Source organism: Melozone crissalis, unplaced genomic scaffold (genome assembly GCF_028551555.1).
Source record: "Melozone crissalis strain CALT ecotype California unplaced genomic scaffold, PUWL_Pcris_2 ptg000081l_1, whole genome shotgun sequence".
NCBI lineage: Eukaryota > Metazoa > Chordata > Aves > Passeriformes > Passerellidae > Melozone > Melozone crissalis.
The window spans coordinates 17,607,910-17,630,388 of record NW_026535858.1 but is presented as its reverse complement, the minus strand read 5'-3'; the positions used below and the strand labels follow the sequence as shown (position 1 = coordinate 17,630,388).

At 39.8% G+C, this 22,479-nt stretch overlaps 1 protein-coding gene across 1 annotated transcript; it reads right to left on the bottom strand.

Annotated features, from left to right (window-relative positions):
- Positions 1–9,220: 9,220 nt before the first annotated feature.
- ETAA1 (ETAA1 activator of ATR kinase) lies at positions 9,221–18,782 on the bottom strand. The gene is made up of 6 exons (XM_054290509.1): positions 18,599–18,782; positions 16,959–17,096; positions 16,616–16,692; positions 14,709–14,827; positions 12,270–14,410; positions 9,221–10,471 (listed from the first exon to the last, which is right to left on the bottom strand). The coding sequence occupies exons 1-6, from the start codon at positions 18,780–18,782 to the stop codon at positions 10,356–10,358; spliced, it is 2,775 nt and encodes a 924-aa protein (XP_054146484.1). The 3' UTR covers positions 9,221–10,355.
- Between the last annotated feature and the right edge of the window lie 3,697 nt (positions 18,783–22,479).

Here is a 22,479-nt window from a genome sequence, read left to right as displayed (position 1 = left end):
ATGATGCAAAGTATTTAATTCTTTAGAGTCATGAAGCTGTGTAGGCCTTGACTCAAGAGTCCAGATGTACTCTGGACAAGTGAGTAATTTTCCAGTTCATACAGGGCTACGCTTGATGTTATGAACTTCAGACCAGTATATTCTGTGTTCTGCAAATTACTCTCTTTTTGTGTCACGACCATGATACAGTTTGGACAAAGTCTAGAGCGGAAGGTTATAAGTGGGGAGTTCCAGAAAAATGAATGGAAGAATCCAGAATTCAGTCTCCAGATCCACGTCACAACCTTTGTGATAATTAAAACTCCTCCAATACAGGAAATCAGATTAGATTAAATGCTTTGAGCCCCTGCATGACCTCTGTATTCCGCCTTCCTTCTTGTGCAATCCATATATTATACTGAACCATTTTTCTTTACAGAGTGATAGGAAAGGTTTTCTTTTGGGAATACTTCAGTTCTGAGCCAGCTTTGACCTCTGACTCAGAGATCAATGCTTCTCCACAATCTAGAAAATTGGAAGGTGACCACCATCCCTTCTTCTCCTCTTCCACACCTGTCTGTGTGCTGACAGCAGGACCAGCTGGCTGTCCCTTGGCAGTCAGGCCTAGGCCTGCCCTCTCCATCACAAAACTGATTTGAATACATTTACATGATTTACATTATTCAGTTCTAGTGCCCAGGATTACCTCAGCTGGTCAGAGCATGGTGTTAATAATGCTGAGGTTGTGGGTTTGATCCCTGTATGGGCCATTCATTTAAGAGTAGGACTTGATGATCCTTGTGGGTCCCTTTAAACTCACAATATTCAGTGATTCTGTGAAGGTAATTACTGCAATTTCCTGGCCTCTGAGCCAGTCAGGGCTAATCAAGCCTCATGACCCCTTCAGCATAACACTGGTTGGCCATGCAGTACTATGCTTGCCTAGGAATACTGAAAATCTGTGTGGGTTACCAAGTGCTGTGTGAGTTGTCCAGCTGCAAGTAAATTTTCCCAGGCATTTAGAATACACCTTAGAAAAAGGAACTTGAAAAGGCATCTCTGTTACCAAGTGCACCATTGCAAACAACTATCTCGGCCAGCAAAAGGTGAAGCACACCTGTGGGGCTGAAGTAAGTAACCACAAGTTTACCACTGAGCTAAAAAACAAAATTAATGTTTCTGTAGTAAAAGGACATTTTACGTATCAGAGGTTGACTTTCTGTGCACAAATCTTCTGGTTGTGTAAAGTGTCCCCAGCTCCATGGAGGAGCTGTGACAATTTATACCAGCTGAGGTGCTGCTCAGCATTTTTGGTTATGGACCTTATTTACTCATGGCTAGTTAGAGTTCCTCTGGAGCTGTTAACAGCACTGTGTGCATGTAAATCTTGCTTTGGATGACTTTGAAACAGTTAGGAGACAGCCTGCCTGTCTATAAAGTAGAAGCATCCTCGAGCATATGCCTGGCATAAGGTTAAAATAGAATAGTGCCCCAGCAATATGAAATATAGCTATTCCCACCTAAGTGAAGACCTACAAATTATGTCCACTAAAAAGTTGCCCCACAGGATAGTTAGGTGGTAAAAAAGTTCCCTTGTGTTTTAGGAAAATGTTTAATTTGTGTCTGTGGTTTTGAGCAGCTTCATCCCAGAACACACCTAGCTTCTCATTCACCTCAGGGTATTGCGCTAACTCACCGACATTTTCTTCTAGAAATTGCTCAGTCAGGGAACAGCATCAGCCGTTTTATTCAATTAAGTTTGCCAAACAGTTAAACAGCAGCCTAAGGTAGGCAAGGCCTGAGGTATTGACAGGCAGCAGCAGTTACTACTCTTTGCAGTACAAAAAGGTCAGTGTAAATGAGAATTTAGTTGTCTGGCTAGCTACTTTCTGTGTATTCACACAGGTAGTTCATATGTCCCTGTGGTGGGATGCAGCTATGCTGCAAAGGTCAGGTGGCATTTTTACAGCAAGGCCCTGAAACACAGACATTTCAGAACACATTCCTCTCCCTGTAACACTGTGACTGGTACCAGCAGAAAACCAAGGTGACAGTGAACAAGGAAACCATTGCTTTGTAAACCTCCTTGAGCTCAGTATGCACAAAGCCAGCAGTGAGCAGGAAGAAGGAAAAAGCTCAGTCTTGTGTATCCTTATCAGCTGTCCACTTCTTGGGCGAAGCTGGTTCTGCAGAGCACATGACATTTCAATGTTCTCCTGATGTTGTGTGTGAATATAGGGATATAAAGCACATATTTCTAGGTAGCACTAAAGGGGAAAAGTAGGTCCCCTGAAAAAATATTTCTGTAGAATTTTTTAGCTTATGATACTAAATTACAACAAAACTTCTCAAGACTGTTCTTGCAAGTCTTTTATACCATAAAACAAAAAATTACACTAAGTCTCCATTAGTACTGTAGCTACTATTGTAATCAGTTTTGACGAATGCGCTCTATTAGAGGAGATATTTTGATTTAAGATCCTGTTGAGGAGCAGTCTAAAACATATACTTTAAATTATTCTTTAAAATAAGTCCCATGGTACCTCCCTACAATGTGTATAGTACGCTGGCTCGGTGTAATAAATTCTTGTCCAATGTTGTCATTAAGTTGCAGTAAATATTGAAGCTACCTTCATTTTAAGATAATTTACTTCTTGATTTTAGCTGATAGATATTCTTGTATAGAAAATTAATAAAAATATGTACACATATATAAAACAGGGCAGGACTTCTGCTTTCAGCTGTTACTATGGCTGAAAGCAGATGTCCTGGCTTCTATCAGCAGTATGGCAGTTGACTGACAACAGCATGGAGAAAACAGCCATACAGAGGACTTCTCAGGGTGAGAATGAAAGGAATGAAAGTCCCAGGCCCTCTCCTATCTTCTGTCATTTCTAGCACCAAATTAATTATTAATTTATGGAAATACTTCCTGTGAATAACAAAAAATCAGATCTGAAGGGTAGAAGCAACCATTTCTCATATGTGGTCAGGCCATCATGGGCACAACACTACCATGACATGGAAAGGACGGAGAAATTCCACTGAGTAGACTGGGTGAGAAGAATGTCAGCCCTTTAGAGTCTAAAAAATAATAGTATTTTTCAGAAGTTTGATGAAACTGGCTGAGATGAGGGAGAAGAAAGTCTCAAAAAATCCTTGAATCTGCCAAAGAACTCATGGAGGCAATCATTGTTACTAGAGAATCCATGGTAGAGTCTCATAATATGGGATTCAACCAGAAAAGGTTCAGTTCGAACTTTCATCTTTTAGAAACTCCATTAATTAGTCTGTAGGAAATCAGGCTCAATTGCTTTCAGTGCTCACAACTACTTGTGTTTTTTCTGGAACACAGGCAAATTGCTGAGATGACAAATATATGTCTTCCAAGAATCTCTCTCTCCTTTTCATGAATGTCTGAATATTTTCATTTCCCAAATGTATACTTGTTTGACAGTTTTATACCTAACAGATGTTTTATGTAGATTTATTGGTGCCTCAGACTTTTCAAGAACATGAAAAAAGGGTCTGTCTTTACCTGGACTACACTGATCGACATTATCTTAAACCATTGTCAAATTTCTTTCCATTCACCTCCATAAGTCTTTCCACAGGCTGCCCTCCAAGTTTTCTTTATATCTCTCTGGTTATCTATTACAGAACTGCCATTTGGTCAGACCCTTTTTAATGTGTTACATTATCAAGATTTGACACACTGGTGGAGTGTATTCAAAGTTTGCTTTGATTTCTACAAATTTTTCATCTGTGATGTGGGGCCTTTAAAAAATGTCAGGTCTGCAGATTTCTATCGATCATATATGAACTTGTTGTTCTGACTCCGCACACATCCTTTAGAAGAAGTCCAACTGCTCCTCCACTCCATACCCAGAGATTACAGACTGCACAGTTTTAGCATGTCAAACTTGGGATCCTGAAATGTTAGGAGTGCATAACTTACAAAGAAGAAAATATCTGAGGTAGAGATCTAACTAAAAATAAATGTAAATTTGAAATAGTAGATTGCTCCAGTTTCCCACAAAGGAGCAGGAGTCTGGTTGTTGTGGAAGTTTAATAGGACAAGATTCCTAGTTAGAACGACACAGCACATCACATCAGACATTTTGGCATTACAGTTACAAAAGAGAAGAAAAGAGCCCCAAGGAGTTTCAAAAATGTCCATATGAGATATGGATAGCAGGCTTCTGTAAAGAGGTTGGCCTAGAAAAAGAATTGTACCAAAAATAGGCCTGTGAGACTCCACTCCCAGCCCATAAACAGGCACAGTTTTCTTCTCCTTTCTTACTATTGGTTGGCAATCTGGCATTCCAAAAAAGGAGAAAATCTTGAAAGCTTTTGACACTGTATCTTGGATATTGAGGTCTTTGTTTTTTGACTGTCACTTCTGATATGTGGTGTACATTGAAGTCACAGGACAAGTAAGCATGCTGCAATTTCAGCAAGGTGGAAAATAGGGTAAAATCCAGGGTCATTTATTAATTGCCAACCCTATTCAAGTTCAATAAAGAAGTAGTTATTCCAGGTAATGTTGTCTTCTTTTACATCATTAGAGTTTACAAAATCATCTATCTCTAATGTCCCTATCCAGGTACAGTATAACCTAAATGAAGCAACCAAAAAGTCAGGAATTCAAATTTCTGAATTTCTAAGCATATTTCAGGATTTCAGCATATTTCAGGATTTTGATCTAGAACATGAGAAATTTTTCTAAAAATGATCCTTTGCAAGTCATTATTGGTGAAGGAAGTTGTGCTGGTTTTGGCTGGGGCAGTTAATTTTCTTCACAGTGTCTGATGTGAGGCTGAGTTTTGGATTTCTGCTAAGCATATGGCTGGTAATACAGAAATGTTTTTGTTTATGCTGAGCAGGGCTTACCCAGAGCCAAGGCCTTTTCTGCTTCTTGTACTGCCATGCTGGCAAGGTAGTTGGGGGTGCATGAGGAGACACAGCCAGGACAGGTAACCACAACTGACCAAAGGGATATTCCAGATAATATTGACATCATACTCAGTATATAAAGCTGAGGGAAGAAGGAAGAAGGTGTGGAGCATTTGCAGTGATAGCATTTGTCTTCATAAGTCACTGTTAGGCGTAATGGGAGCCTGCTCTCCTGGAGATGGTGAACACCTGCCTACCCATGGGAAGTAGTGAATTAATTCCTTGTTTTGCTTTGCTTTCCCTATTAAACTGTCTTTATCTCAACCCAGGAGTTTTCCAGCTTTTACCTTTGTGATTCTCTCCCTAACCCTGCTGGTGGGGCAGTGAGGGAGTGGCTGTCTGGGGCCTGGCTGCTGGCTGGGGTGAAACCATGGCAGAAGTGTTAACATTTCATTTGCTGTTTCTGAACGCTTACTCATGGCTTGGCGAACACATTTTTCTGTCCCTCATTATGTCCTTTTTTTTTGCTGTCACACTTCAGCTTTCTGAAGGCCTCTAACACCCAAAGATGCAGCTAAGTAGATATAGTGAATATCTACTGGGATACTCAAAACCAGCTGTTCATTGGGCTCTTTATCATACCCCTCTGAACCACCAATGTGACTCCCCATGAGTAACTTCCTAAGGTGCTTAAATACCCTTTGACACTTGGCCCCAGAGCTACAAAACTTGCCTGATGTACGCTCAGCTTGAGGCATGTAAGCAATCCCCCCTGCTCAGCCAAAAGAAAGTACAACACCTCAAACCTAACTTGCCATGATTAGTTAGAATATGATATTTTACTTGGATCATCTCTTCTGTCCATGGAGTGTGGCAGTGTATGCAAAACTTCATTTCCATATCTACACAGGTCCTAATTTCCCAGGGTTAAAACTTAAATCAAGTTTTTCCTTTAGGGAATACAAGCTGCAAAGAGCAGACAACCTTCATTTAAATATAAATCTATAAATCCTTTAGTCTTCACCTCTTTTAACCGCATTGTTTGAGGTGAAAGCTGTTAATTGTGGTCTTCAGAAGGTATGTGCAAATGCAACCTTTTCCCCAAAAAATTTTGAAAATGTGCATAAGCAATAATATTTTTGATAAATGCTAGTGCTAAAGATGACAACTACTTGTAATAGTGAAATGCATGGGCTTGATTCGTTATTCAGCTGAGTCACCCCCTTACCTCCACTGCTTTAAGGAATTCACTGCAAGAGCAGGATCAGGCCCTTAATGGTCTGCCAGCTCCATAATGACATTATACCCAGACAACTGTCACTGAAATTTATATCTAGTTGCATAAGAACAGTACATAAGATACCCTTAAATGTTTTAGGAGGCAGGACTTTTCTGACTATTCCAGCAAAACCACCAGTACATGTAGAAACCAGAGCTGTGAACAAATACTGCAGTTATGATTTACAGCACAATTGCCAGAGTCTTCCCAGCTTCATCTCTGATGGCCACTTACTCAGGCTGTCATTTTTAGCTCCACAGATTATATCTGCCTTGGCCTCTTCCACAATCACTGGATTCACTGGAGTGTGTTGCAGACAATACAGCTCTCAAACAATGAAGCATTTGTGTTCATTTTCTTCTATTTTATCTTAGGAATTCTACTATTTAGGTCACTATCTGCTGCTTCCAGCTATTCTTTACTGAAAAATTGTAGCTCTTTTTAGGCTTAAGAAGATAAAATCAATGAATTCATCTATGTTATTCCTCTGGGTATAAAGGTCTAGATGTAATAAGTGGTACACATAGTATAAGATTACATTGCTGTTCCTGAACTGCAGCCCCAAGATTAATTGTGCCTTATAGGCCAAAATTTGAAGAGCTGCTGGATGCTGGCCTCTCTGAAAATCTGATACAACTAACACAATAAAACCCCAGTATTACCAAATTTCTCAAATGCTTTAAATGTGATCCCTCCCTAGCATGAAGAGGAAAGGTGTGAATGTATGTCTGTGTAGAATTTTAGACACAGATTTGGAGAATAATGGTGAATGGATTCTCTTCCTGCTTGTATCTGCCTTTCCTAAAAGAAATGAAAAAATCCACTACAGGTTTTACTTGAGAAAGATAATGCTTGGATTTTAGCAAGCAACATCACTCATTGCGAAATCCATCAATATCTGTGGAATAAAAATTATACTTAGATATGGCGACATACAGGAATTCCATTTACATTACACTTAAGCTCACTGATAATTCTACTGACATAAAAAATTGGTATGCTCTGAATGAGAAGATGGGTGCTTAAGAAAACAGTCATAATTTAATTTACAATGGATTTAAGATTGTTGTTACTATTTGTATGGGACTTTTTTGCCTGGAGGAAGATGTGGCTTCATAATGAAATGCCAGCTATTGAAATACTAAACTTCTTAAGTGTACATATGTATTAATTAAAATTATGTAGATACTTTCCTAACGAAGATCTATTGTCTACCACAATCAGTCAAAAGACTCCATGATTGAGGCATACTAGCGGGCCACCAGAACTCACCAGGAAGCACAAAGGATGCTGAGCAAAACCTGTAAAATCTGTGGGGTCATGAGCCTGCTGCTCAACTTTCTTTCTCAGTGGTGAGGGAACAAGGCAAGTCAAGTGACAAAAAGAAGTAATTCTATTCAGTTTGTTAACTGAGAGATGGTATAGCAGGGCAATTTGGGGATAGTCTGGCCATGACCAAAAACTTTGGCAGTTTGTCTCACCATCAAAAAATAGGCACTTATTAAAAGTAAAATAAATAACAAAGTCTCTCCATCATGATTAAAAACAGAGGGCAATAAATTGCATTTACCTCACTATCAAAATTGGTATGTGTCACACTGACCAGCAGATTCTTTAAATATGGTTTAAATAAGCAGCACATAGGAAGTACTTGAGTGGGTAAGAAGTGACAATTGGTTGAAATGGAGTTTTTGGAGTCTCACTGCATTGGAAAGTTTGCAAGGGGCTCTTCCCACACGCTCCATGGAAAGAGCATTCCCTTTGTCATACACTGAACTCTTATGTTACAGCACTGACGCTCACAATCAAGGGTGAGCCAGTATATTCAAAGACAGAGCTGTGGTGGCATTTTAGGTGGGCAGCTCCAGGACCTTTCTATTGTGGATGCTGAGAAAATCAGCAGTTAGCTGGTTTTAAACATTCTGAGTATGCTCAACAACACACAGTGACAGCACTCAGGCTGTGTCATTTCCATGCAGAGCTTGGGGAACTATAATGTGGTTAGCCCCCATTATTTACCCCCATTTCAAACCTGATTAAAAGTCAGTCCTTTCACATCACAGAATGAAATCTTCCTAAAAAATTACTCAACATCTACAATAGCTCCTTCCTTTCATCTTCTCAAATTGTAATTAACAAAATTATTCCTGAAAACAAAATTTACCCTGGTTTCTTTACAGAATTGTATCTAGGGAAACATGGAAAGGGAGTGATGGTTAAGCTGAACACTGTTGTAGCAAAAGACTCTCTTTTATCTTTCTCAATTTAACATTCTTGTGCATCGGTACCTTAAAAGCCACTTTTGTAACTCTCATATTTAATACTGATGGTAGTAGCCTTTTCTCATTGCCTTTTGCTTTGCTTCTGGCCTGTTACCTGATTGTGGTGTTCTAGAAGAGTCTAAACTAAGAAAAGCCTCAGATACCTCAGATACACAGAGCAAATTCTATTGTCTGGATAAATCAAATTTCTCCAATAGCTGCTGTTTGGGGTTTACACTTATTTGTCATATGGACATGCAAATCTTCTTTTAAACACAAAACTGCCAGCAGAGGCTTGATGATACAACAAAATCTTGCTATTTCGTGGTATGTTGGCTGTTGAGGGTATTATGATGAACTTCTTTGAAAAGCTGAAAAATGTTTTTTCTGGGTTAATTTTCAGTCAGATCAGTAAATGAATCCAACTCATCATACATTGCTCAACAGTAGCAGGGGAGGGAGCTACAGCCACAGACTGTAACGCTAACTGGGCACCTGCACGGGTTTTAGTGGCCTTAATCAACAGACACTGATCCCACAATGGTTAATACAAGCAAAAAGACCCCAGGTAAATACTTCAGGACTGCACTGCAGCTGGCTGTATGTTTAAACAGTTTGTCCATCAAGGACTGTTAGCTTAAATGGATCAAAGGAAGCTTTTGTCACCACTATGGGTAGAAAACTGAGGTGTCGAGTAATTAGGGAAATTACCAAGTGAGGGCTTCAGGTAAAGCCCATATGGAATCCCCATTTCACTCCCTTTTACCAGTTTCTGTAGTAGAATATTTTCAAAAACAGACTAGAAAAATGTGAAAAAAAGTTTAATGATGACTTACAAATATACAATACTTACATTTTCAAGAGTTACAAAAATGGCATACTACAGAAACCAAAAGCTTCCCCCAACCTTTGGAGGAACATTTCCTAGTTATTTATTTACAAAGAAAAATTACAGTCACTTTTCATAGTGTCACATGTTTACATATAAACACTTCTCAGTTGAAAAATATCTTGCAGCTTACCCAGAGGCACTTTTTGCAGTCTGAGCCCTACACTCATCTATCAGAACAAAAATTCTATCAGACCCTTAGGCTGACATGACACAGCATTCTTATAATTTAACCTTTGTTAATTTAGCCTTTGTTTGAGAATATGTACAACTCAGATGGCTAAACTGATGCATAGTTGAGACTTCACCTGGTGTATTATGTATTGCTCATGATTTCGTAAAATGGCATAGGCTACCTTTTTTAATTAGGTTGGTGATGTGCCTTTAGAAAAAGGTGGTCTAATTTCCTTAAGGTATTTATATTTGTAAGTTCTTTCTGAAAGGAATTTAAAAGAATATAACATGTCCTCTGCAGGGCACTTTTTCACACAATGAAACTTCTGTAATAAATTCTTCCTTCTCTATGTACAGTTCTTACCCCTAGTAAGGGACAAACTGAGCACATTTTCCAAAGTCTGTTCATTTCCATCAGTTTTCTGATGTTGGATGTTTCTTAGATTGTAGTTTATTTAACCCAACATTTTAAAACTTTCTTCTACCTGAGAGCAAACATTAGTATTTCTTAGTCTGTGTGTACTTGAGTCTTCTTGTAGATTAGAATACTTGTGGTAACACAGCCAAAACACAACCAGTCTGTTTTTGACACCTTCATTATGTAAATATACCAATACTTTCATGATTTTCAGGCCATACTCAACAGAATCTTCATCTAGCTGAATGTAGTTTGGGACTACACATTTATAACTGATTGTTTTTAATTTAAACTAAGTACCTCCAGAGTATTAGTTATAGTTCAGTTCCAGATCTTTTTATATTCAAAACCAGAAAATGCGTGCCATCAATAGCTGTGAACAGAGTTCAAAAAGTGTCTTCCAGCATTACAGTATTTCCCTACCAAAAGCTTACTCCACAGACAAAATACACTCCAAGTTCAAGCATCTTTAAAGAATGCCTGTGTTCTGGATTTTCTTCGTGCAAGAGCTTCTTGTTTTTTTCTTTCAATCTCCTCTTGAGAACATTTTCTATTTTTTTGTTCTACCACAGACACTGTAAATAAAAAAAAAAAATGTATTAGGAGCTTCAGGTTTGTTCAATAAGTATTTTAACTTAGCCATTTCCAGTGTTTGAAGATCTATGGCAGGAGCACACTCTTCTGACACACTGGGCACCCAAGTTAAGAAAGGCTCATCTATCCTGTCCCCTAGGCAGGAAGGGGGCAAGATGCATGACCTTTGTAGTGCTACTGATTACTCCCTCCCAATGAAAACACTGGGATGCACACATTTGCTTCAAGGAAATTTTACTTGGGTGCCCTTCAAGTGAACCTTATGATATCAGAGTCAACATAGGAGATTGCGATGGGTTAAGAAAATTAAGGCTATCAGAGTGAAAAGGGCTCTACAATTTAGTGAGTTAGGCAGAGATATGAACATGGAGATAGTATAGATACAGGGGTCACATACAGTACAGGTGTCACACAAATAAAACAAGATAGGTTGAAAAAAGGTCAAAAGTAGCAATAAAAATTGGCAAAGGAGACAAGAACATGATAGCTAAGCATACCATTTTACATGGTGTGTTACAGAACTATGAATTCCCATACTATAAAATCCTGACCTCACTGGAACAAACAGGAACACTTTTTGCACATATGAAATAATTTTACTATTTTTTATACACCAATTTCCAATTAATGTATTTTTAATAAGTATTTCAAGTGAATAAATAGAACAAAGGGTATATTTGCTTCTCACAAAAAAGTGTCCATGAAAAATTAAATAGCAATTTTCAAAAGGACCACTTAATATCAATTTTTTTGTTAATGCCCTTTCCCTTAAAATTTAAGATGAAGAAAGCTATGGTTTATCTGTACAGAAAATCTATGCTATCTTCATTCATTCCTTTACTCTCTAGAACATTCCACAGAATAACTAGCTATCTCTCTGCTTTTTTTCCCCTTATAATCCAAAATTGCTACTTTCCATTTATAGGCTTCTCTGCTGAGGAAGAAACAGATAAAATATTCATTCTGCAATAATTGATTGTTTTGTTGCTTTTGCAACAGTGCTTCTTTATAATGGAGGTTAATACAGGACACTTTTAAAGGCATGTTTTATCAGAATGAATATTGATTAAAACTTTGCCAAGCTGTGAGATCAAGAAAAAATAAGACTGACTGGCACTTGACTGGTTCTCCATTTCCCCAGTAAGTAACACTGAGCATGGAATATTACTGATGGTCTCTTGGCAATAAAGAAGTGACTGACCTCTCTTCTGGATGAAAGGGCATCGTAGTGTTTAGACTGATAACACAACAATATTTCACTGGCAATTTCAGCCACAGAGCAAACAATAGAGGCTGAGCTCTGAAAAGTATCAAGTGATTTGAGGTTCCAAATTCCAGGTGTACAGTATTATAAAGAAACTGGCATTCCGTATCACCTGGTGTCTTCTTCCCCTGTCCCATTATTAACTAGGGTTTTACTATGCATCAAAATACCAGTATTTTAAAGTAACAGTTTAAGAAAATAGTATGCTGAGTGCTGCATCAGCCTATAATTGATCCTAGGGAACCTGAGTGCCTATGGAGAGAGGGTGTGAGGTATTTAGAGAAGTAGAAGGGAAAGAAGGTGTCCTGAAGGACAGGAATTCAGGATACGCATCAAGACAATTTAATTTTTGAGAAAATGAAGTCCAGATTCTCCTTAGAACATCTGCTAACACCTTAACTGAACAGATGAATACTGAAGCCTGTTTTAAGCTGCAGTACAGTATGAATTTCTCTGACATTCTGACTTCAGTAAGGAAGCAAACGGTCTAACAGTGATACAATAAAGACAAATACCTGATGTAGTCTGTGCAAATGACTCTGAAAGATGCCTCTTGAAAGGTGATTTCTTATTGTCAAGCTTGCGGTGCAAAGTGACATTCACCTGATTCTTGCTTCCTTCCAAATCCTGCAGAGTAATTCCAATGCCAGAATGATTTCCTGAACTTTCAGACCCTACATGATGACTACCCTGAGAATTGTTAATCTTTCGGAACTTAAACTTTGAATGCACAAGTGAAGTTTTGTTACCAGAGGTGCTACTTGGAATCTTTCCCGCATTACACAAGAAATGTGAGCTGTCGAGTGCTTTTCTACTAAAAATATTTACTGCATTAACAGGACTTACTTCAGAACCTGTCTCTCCTGCTGGCACAGAATTTGACCGGTACCATTTCCCTGAAACAGTCTTTGCAGTATCTTCAGAAGTATCTTGATGACAGTTTTTAGGGAGTGTGTATTTACACTCCACAGAAGGACCCAAGACTGCAGTCAGAGGATTTGAGATGTTCTTACAGTTCATGACATGACCTGTTGTGGCCGGCCCATGCACTGTCTTTGATGAATTCCTACAGGTGTCATTTAGTGAGAGAGCCTCCTGTTTTGCATTTGTTTTTTGCACCAAGAGGAGATCGGGTAGTCCTTGTTTAGATGCTGGGAAACTGTTATCAGCATTTGATCTGGAATTAATACTAGCTCCTTGAATAGTTTTAATTTTTTCATTTCCTTGTTTAACATCCTGGCTCTGAGTTTGCTTTTCTATATCATCACACACCTGATATAACAATTCATCATCCTCACAGTTTGCATCCCAAAGATTATCGGATCCACAAAACATACCTAGTATCTCATCAGAGAATTTCGCTTCATTCCAGTCATCAAATGACAGAGGACATTTCTTTGGTACTTCAACTTGATTTGAGTGACCTGTATTAGCTTGGTTAACCACTTTGGTTAGATCATTAGGTTTCATGTTGGTAGAAACACTGGATGACTGATAGGAAATAGTATGAGTATTATTCCCAGGTTTTTCTGCTGATTGTCCATGAGGATTAAATCTTGAAGGAAAAAGAGGAAGAGCATCGCTTTTAGGCTTAGTAGATTCATTTCTATTCTCCATTTCAGATTGCACTGAAACAGGAATATGGTTCAAATCACTGTTTTGGGTACTCTTCCAAACAGATTTAGTTTTATCTGGTTTAACACCACATTTACCATGCAAGGCCTTGGTCTCTGTCTTGGCGTTTTCTGTCTTACATGGCTTTTGTAAAGACAGTGATTTTACATGTTGTGAGTTTTTACTAGAATGTTTCAAAGGTGAATACTGCAAACTGTTAGATTTGCTTATAGTCCCCAAAAGAGTTACTGAATTGCCACTACTTCTTTGCTTTGTTCTGCTAGCATCACTGAAATCATGCACAAATGGATTTACAGGAATTTGTGGTGGTTCTTCAGTACTTAGCAGTTCAGGATTTTGGGTTATTTGCATCACAAAAGAGTCATCTGCCAAAAGATCTGTATCCCAGTCATCAAAGCTATCATTAACTACTCCAGCAAGCTTAGCAGAGGCCACCAATTGTGTCTTCAAAGAAGGAGGATTTTTTTTGGTCAGGGTGTCAGTATCAGCTTTTGGTACAGTCTGGCCCATGCTTCCTACTGCAAACAGAGTATCTTTTTGATATGCCTCTGAATTACCATGCTGTGTCTCTCCAACTATCTCAGGAAGATTCTCCTCCTCCAATGTACTTCTAATTTTATGAAAACTATTATTTAAAGAAATATCTGACAGTCCTTGGCTCAACTGTCCGCTGCACTTCTGGGTAGAAGAGTCAAAAAGAGCATGAAGGGCTACTTCAGCCTCAAGGTCTACAGACTTTTGACTGCTGGACTGACAGGGCTCTGCCACAGGGATGCCAGTGCTCTGTCCAACTGGTTTCAGGGATGCAGTAGGATCTGCTTCAGATCCTTCACCAAGGAGTGATTTCTGGTTCTTCGTATTTATTTCATCTTTAGAATTACTTGAAGGCTCTGAGGTGCTCTGGATGAAGTTGTGACCAAGCTTCTCCTGTTCCTGAACAGCATCTAACTCTACTAGATTTTTATCAAACTCTTTAGCCAATTTCATGAGTTCCTCTTCAGGATTTTTTATTTTAAGATCTCTGGATTAAAAAGAAAATAGAGAAAATAAAGTCAGAGCTACTGAGAAAGTTTGGCCAAGTTCAGTTACATGACCCTATGAGCTGCTCATTCTATAGTTTAACAACTACAAAGGTATGACTAAATCCCACTGCTTCCAATATGCAGTCAATGTACACCCACTGCAAGAAGACACAACAAGCCCACAGTTAAAAGCACTCTATATGCTAATGTACAATTATATGGTTCACTATACTTAGAAGACCACAGTCTTCTTCATGAAAGTCCAGCTGTGATGAACAAGAAAAAACTGTAACTTACCTTGTACAACTTAACTTTGTCCTAGCTCGCCCTTTTACTACTATAGGTGTACAGGGAATAGCATCCTCACCAATCCATGTTCCTAAAAGGGAGTCTTCATTACAGCTTGCTTTTTCATCCTGAACAATTAGATTTATTCAGGAAATTAGAAATTTGATTATTAATTTATTTAGAAATTTGATTTCAGATAAAGACTGGATTAGACACACATCTTACATGAGTTAAAAGTTGCTAAACTAAATAAACTGGATAAAACCTGTTGAAAACCACAGATAAGAGAAAAAACAAGTTAAGTGAGATTACTGCAACGTTGTCCACTGATAGTTGCATCGCTTTAATTATATCAATTTAAAGCAGAACTTCAATTAAAATAACTGAATTATTCTTTTGGCATGCAAGTCTAGTAGTCTAATTCAGGTTTACATACATTCATGTTACAAGCAGTCATCTAGTTTACTTCAGTATACTACTAAGGAGCTGGCTGAGGCCAGCAGCACAAACAAATTAGAGACCTTAAAATAAATTACATTCTGCATGCTTACAGAAAAAAAATCTGACTTCTTCCACTACGACTAATTTACAAAAAGAGCCTTTAAACAGAATTAAGTGACATTTAGAAACTAAATGAAATTGTTTCAGAGCTTCAAAGTTCAGGCTTGAATTTGAATTCTGAAATGAAGGAGATACAATACCGTGATGAATTGTTTAGAGGGGCAGAGCAATGGGATGTAGGATATTACTGTGTATAAGCCAGCAAAAGTAATTTGAACTTTATTAACTACTAGGGTTGTTTTAAATAGGTTCTCTTATTCTTAGTAAATTTAACTAAGACTAAAACTAAGTTTTTTAAAATTTCTTTTTGTTTAAAAAAGAATATAAGCAGCAGATTACATTTATGGCTGCTTGTTTTTTTCTTTCAATCTCCTCTTGAGAACATTTTCTATTTTTTTGTTCTACCACAGACACTGTAAATAAAAAAAAAATGTATTAGGAGCTTCAGGTTTGTTCAATAAGCATTTTAACTTAGCCATTTCCAGTGTTTGAAGATCTATGGCAGGAGCACATTGTTCTGACACACTGGGCACCCAAGTTAAGAAATTAAGAACTGTAATTATTTAAAAGGCATGCAGTAGCACTCCTTATCAATGATTTTCCAATTCTTTTAGTAAAATTTCTCACAAATACACTAAACAGTAAATATATTTTAAACAGCCCTGTCAAAAAAGGAGGCATGTTTTGCAAGCTAAATACTACAGATCTATTTTAGGAATTACATGTTTTCTTCTTGTACTTAAAATGCAACACCACTTTGGTTTTGACTTTCTGGGCTGTGGACATCAGACATGTCATGTTCCTCTTCATGACAAGAGGAAAAATGCAAGAGATACTGGGGTAAAGAGAAAAATGATTTATAGTATTGAAGCAAGGTTACTATGTTTATATTACTGCAAAATATCTCTCATCTTGGTCATCAAAAATCAGCATTGTAAATTAGCAGTTAATCAAGACTCTTCAAAATGCTTAAAAACAACTGCCAAGTCAATCTAGTATTTGAAAAGACTCTTACCTTTTAACAGATGAGTAATTAAGGGTAAATTTATAAATAAACTTAGGTAAACAGTATTCTTAAGACCAAGGGCAGTAACTTGTATTCTGAAAGTAAAGCTTTCTAAAATAGAGCTGCTGCAAGTCTCTTCATGTGCCCTTTTCTACAGCATCTGTGACTCACACAACAATCAGTAAATGCTATGCTTACTATTTTAATTCAATCCTGTTCTATAAACTAGTTTTCTACATGCCCAACTCTAACCACAACACTACTGTAACTAAAACAAGGCTAAGGCTGAAACACTACTCTCTTTTGATTAGTGCACACGCACAGCATTGTTTTAGAAAGTTACAATTACCTGAGGAGCAATACGATTAACAATTTCCGAAATTTCTACCGCGCATCTACTGGCAGTCTGCTTGCTTTTTCCATTGCCTATGAAAACAAACAAACCTCTTAAAATTTTGAATTATCTATCCAGTTTATGAAGTGCAGTACATCTCAAATAATTAAAATAAACCTGTAGACATGGGAGCTTGATTCGGTGCTGTATTGAAGAATTTATGGGTTTTCAATGAAAGTAAAATCAAACAACCATTATAAGAGAAAATAACCTTTTTCCAAGAAATCGTTTATAACTTTTGCTACACTCCCACTGCATGCCTCAAACACATGTCCTGAAGTCTCGATTTTAGTATTACCTAATCTGTGTGCAACTGGTGAATGAGAATCCCAAAAGATTTCTTGCTGTGTTTCAGTGTCATTAATAGGAGAGCTGAAAGTAGGTATTCGGGATTTTCTACTCAATGATCTCTTTGGTGTTTTATGTAAACATGGTTCTGTGAAAGAAGAAAGAGGATCTTTATTAAAAAACAACAAATAAGAGGCAAAAATCACTTAAAACACAGAACAGGTCAAGGCAAAAGAAGATGCATTAGGAACATCAAGAATAAAAATCAAGTTCACACTCACCAGGATTCCTTTACTCACAACAAAACTAGACATTAAATACAGGACTCTTAGCTTTGCCAATCATACCTCCACAGAGATAAGAGAAAATTACATGATACTGACACCTTTCCACCCAGGATCTGATTGTAAGTATGTCAGTTCTTACACTGACTTAATCTTACATTAAGAGAAAAATTATGTATACCTCTATGAGAGAATATTTTGTATTCTTGCTTGCTTTGTGTCTTTCACCCAGACTCTGACCTGAACTACTATTTTAATGGGCATCCAAACTATTCTGGGTCATAACCTACATTTGTCTATATTTCCTCCCCTGGGCCCTTCCAGCTAGGACTATTAAAAGCAGGAATATAGGTATACAAAACCTGCTTGCAGCTGCCTTTGATCAGTAAGTGAACTAAACACCCTAAGTGAAACTCAGCTAGTCACCCCTGCCCTTTAGAAATGATGCTGTAGATGTGAAAGCCTACAGAAATAATTTAGAATATGCTGTTACTATGGGAGGAACATCTTCGAGGATGTTTTGCCCTCAAGTGCCTAGCATGGCCACAAAGATTTTATCCTCTCCTCGGTTAGTTCTCAGTATTTGCTGTGGGAATCACAGAATATGTCAAGTGGGAAGGCACCACAGTGGGTCACCTTGTCCAACCTCCCCCTCAAACAGGGTCATCCCAGAGCACATACCACAGGATTGTGACCAGATAGTTCTGGAATATCTGCAGTGAGGGAAACTCCACACTCTCTCTGGGCAACCCGTTCCAGTGCACAGTCACCGTACAGTACAGATCTTTCTTATATTTAGGTGGAACTTCTTGTGCATCAGTTTCTGCCTGTTTCTTATGCTACTGCTCAGCACCACTGAGCAAAGCCTGGTCCATCCTCTGTGCACCCTGCCTTTAGATATTTACACTGATTGATGATGTGCCCTGCTTTCTCTTTGCAAGGCTAAACGGGTCCAACTCCCTCAGCTTTTCCTCGTCAAAGACATTCTCCAAACCACTAACCAACTTTGTAGCTCTCTGATGGACCTGTTCCAGGAACTCCATGTCTCTTGTCCTGAGGAGCTCAGAACTGGTCACAGTATTCCAAATGTGGCCTCACCAGGGCCGAACACAGGAGCAGGCACACCTGCCTTGCCCTGCTGGCAATGTTCTTCTTAACGCACACCAGGTACCATTGGCTTGCCTGGCCCCCGGGGCACACTGGCTCAGCCGGCCCTCGGCAGTAACAGCCGCTTCCCAGGGCACGCGAGCCGGGCGAGCGGAGACTTACTCCGCACCAACCCCTCCTCACGGCTCAGCCGCGCCTCCCCCGCGGTTCGAGAGACGGCGGGCAGGGCCGGGGCCCCCAGGGGCCGCTCCCGCCGTACCTGCAGCGCGGGGCGAGCACGCCGCCGCCTCCCCGGCGGGCAGGCCTCGGCCAGCGCCGCGTTCCACCGGCCCCTCCTCCGCGGGGGGCTCCGCCCGCCGCCGCGTCAGCTGCTCCTCGCCGCCGCTGCGCCTCCTCAGGGCGGCGGGCCCGAGGGACAGCCCCCTCCGCCGGCTACTGGGCATGGCGGCCGCTACGGCGGCACCGCACCGGTCCCGCTACCGACAGCACCGCCATTTTGCCGGGCTCCGAGACCGCCGCCAATTGGCCGCCGCCGTGCCGCCTCAAGCGGCCATTGGCCCCGCGCTGTGGGGGCGGGCGGGCGGACGGGCTTTCGGAGGCGGTGGAGAACTGAGGCCCCGCCCCGCCCTGCCGGCCGTGAGGCGCTGCCGGCTCCTCCTGCCCCGCGCTGCCGCCGCCGTGTTGCGGTGACACTCTGCTGCCCCTACAAATGGGGGGAGGAAAAGCTCAGCCATGGGCAGAGGGGTAGGATGTGCCCTCCTGCGGACTCTTGCTGTCGGCTTGGCCTGAGGTGCCTCGAATCTACCGTTAGGAAATTCTGGCCTGATATCTTGGTGGGTGGGAATGCTGCTGTGCCGGAGGGCAGGAGGGCTCTGCAGAAGGATCTGAGACAGACTGGGTTGATGGGCCAAGACCAATAATTTGAGGTTCGACAAGACCAAGTGGGGGGTTCTACACTGTGGCCAGAACAGCCTTATTCAGTGACACAAGATGGGGGATGAGTGGCTGGAAACGGGCTCCAGCAAAAGCACCTGGGGGTGGTGGTCACTGGCAGCTGGACATGAGCCAGCATGTGCCCAGGTGGCCAAGGAGGCCTGAGGCATCCTGGCCTGTATCAGGAACAGTGTGGCCAGCAGGAGCACAGGGGAAGGGGACCAGGGGAAGTGATACTTCCCCCATACTTGGCACTGCTGAAGCGGCACCCCAACTGCTGTGTCCAGTTCTGGACCCCCCAATTCAGGAAGGGCATGGAAGTGCTGCAGCGAGCCCAGAGTAGGGCAGTGAAACTGGTGAGGAAACAATGACCAGTGAAACTGAGTGAAGGAAACCATTCTTACAAGGAGCAGCTGATGGAGCTGGGGGTGTTTAGCCTGGAGAAGAGGATGCTCAGGGGTGACCTACATACTCTCTACAGCTCCCTGAAAGGACATTGGAGCCCAGTGGTGGTCAGTCTCTTCTTCCAGCCAACCAGCAGCAAGATGAGAGAAAATTTAATGAATCTGCGCCAGGGGAGGTTTGGGTTGGACATCAGGAGGAATTTCATCGCAGGAAGAGTGGTTCTGCATTAGAATGGGCTGCCCAGGGAGTCACAGTCCCTGTAGATGTTTAAGGAAAGTCCGGTTGTGGCACTTAGTGCTGTGGTCTAGTTGACATGTTGGTCATAAGTTGGACTCAATGATCTCAGAGGAGTTTTCCGATCTAATTGAGTCTGTGATACTGTGAAACCCATCAGGCATAAATCATTTAATCCCAGTGAGGCAGGTGATGCTGGTGAAGAGAGGCTTACAGAACCTAAATTTGGTAGATAAGAAATTAGCTTGGGGTTCCTGAAGGACTCTGATACTCCATCATTATTTTAAGCAATATAAATGTGAACATATGTATATGTTATGTAACAACGTGAATATTTCCTCTCTGAGCCTCTAAAAATAAATATAAAAACATATCCATTAAGCATATAGGGTCAAGGAGTGAACTACTCTGTCCTTTTTTTTTTTCCACTGGTTTTTATTTAATTGATTGGGAGTACTTTGGGATAATTCTTAGTTTGTAACATGTAAGCGGTGGGTTTCAGGGTGGATCAGGAGTAAGAAGTTTTGAAGACACTAAAGATTGATTCCCTGAGCCATGAAACCTTTTCACCTGAGGCCTCAGGCAAGCAATATTTTTTTTCACTTCTCCATTCTCATGTGTAATTAAAGCCAAGAGAGCACTTTTTAACAAGGAGGAAAAAAAAAGGTACTATGTATTAAATAGAGAAACAGTATCATATATGTAGCAAATTTATAGCAAGGACAGAAAGTTGTGACATTTGAGTAGTTAACTTGTTTATGCCAGACCTGTAAAGTACTGCAAGCAGACTGTAAAATATAGAGGACTGAAAAAGCGAGTTAAGATTTTGGCTTCAAAATCCATCATAGATATCTGAACATTGCTACTGTCTTGTAATCCTACCAATGTGGGTAGGTCTGTACATCAGCATGAAGTGTGGCAAAGCTGTGCAGGATATTTTCTTTGCCAGTTTGCAGTATAGTAATTAAAAAATGGCTTCCCTGGACTCCGCGCAATAGGCACTGTGTTAGGTACCTGCTGCTTATTTATGGTTGGAATAGGGACTGAGAAGAAATTTTGTACAGTAGCAGCAGATGCATCTTAAGGGAATGCAAAACACTGAAACTGACACACTTACTAGAAAGTATCACTAGATCTTATGTCTGCCACCACTTTCTGGCAGCCTCTTAGCAGCTGGGTACTGTACAGTGGTCTACCTTGTATTTCTTTCTGTTAACAAGCATAATCTGAAATACTGTCATCAGTAATTAAAATGAAGTAACATCTGTCATATTCACTGTGTTACAAATTTTGCAGTGCCTTCTTTGATTTCTTCCTTTCTCTGAGCTCATTGTTCACTAACCCCATTCATAAAATGTGAATATTTGCCACAGGTCTTTCACACATTTGTGAGGTTTTACTCATGCAGTAAAAGCATTTTGGAGAAAAAATAGAAGCATATTTAACATGTGTTTTGTTCTGCATGGGAGATCTTTTTGCATCAATTTAAGCCTGTGTAAAGTTGTGTTACCAAAAGATGGCAAAACCCAAAATAATCTGTATGTATGGATAAGATAAACAGATTTATAACGGGAAAGAAATCCCACTTTCCTAATGAATAAAAGTGTGTGTATGTTACTGCAGCTTAAGAACTCAACTCTGAGCTGACACTGTTTATTAAGTTTAGGAATGTAGTGTTAGAAGCCTGTGATGTTGGAGGGTTTCTCTGTGGAGCTGTAGCCTCAAGGAGGGAGTTTGCATTCCCTTGGTGTGGCATGAGCAGCTGGATCAATGGCTAATTGTGGTGAGGCTGTGTTCCAGGGACTTGCAGCAAACTCCTAGTGCTGCAGTTGGGAGTCCTACTTTCAAATCAAAAGGGATAAATAATGCAGGAGATTGAATGAATAATAAAGTTAGTTCAGTTTTTAATAGTAGTATAAACTGCCCGAGAACTTTTCACTGTGTTTTATGAGACAAAATCTAAAATTAAATTAAATGAATGTGGCAGATCTGAGAAGTTTCCTAAGAACTTCCCACTGGTGTAATGAATTCATTGAACATTGAAAAAAGGACTGAGAGAGGCTAATTTTTAAAGTCCTTTGAACACAAAACTTTTAAGTGAGGATTTTTATCTTGGACGGAGGATGTCTCATTAGTGAGTTTTTCAAAATATCTAATGTATTGCATAAATATAACAAAGAAAGGGAAGTGACTATGTTAATCTTTCATTCTTGTTAGGGCTGGGGAAAAGGGAAAATCAATAATAATGATTTCAATGAAAATATCAAGAATTATGAGAGCATGGAAGTTATTATAAACAATGAAATTAATTTGAAAAATACTGCTTTTTTTTCCTAGTATGTTTTTAAATGCTCCGTGATGTTTTCAAAGTGAGCAGTCTTTCATTTTGAAATTAATTTCTTTTCAACCACTGGAAATGAAAGAAGCAAAACACACACATGCTCATAATTTATCTCCAATGAAAACACATGTCTATGCATTTTGGTCACCTGAGACCAGGTGAAGAAGCAAATTCTCCAAGCCATTTTTTCTGTGGTTAATCTGTTTTTAAAATGATGTGGGTACAAA

Bases quoted from the DNA above. Each gene is read 5' to 3' on its own strand.
- ETAA1 (XM_054290509.1), bottom strand. From the start codon at position 18,782: ATGCCCAGTAGCCGGCGGAGGGGGCTGTCCCTCGGGCCCGCCGCCCTG. The intron at 14,828-16,615 runs GTAATTGTAACT...CTAATTGTTCAG, and splicing joins TTAATCGTATTGCTCCTCAG to GATGAAAAAGCAAGCTGTAA. The intron at 14,411-14,708 runs GTAAGTTACAGT...TTTTTAATCCAG, and splicing joins ACAAAGTTAAGTTGTACAAG to AGATCTTAAAATAAAAAATC.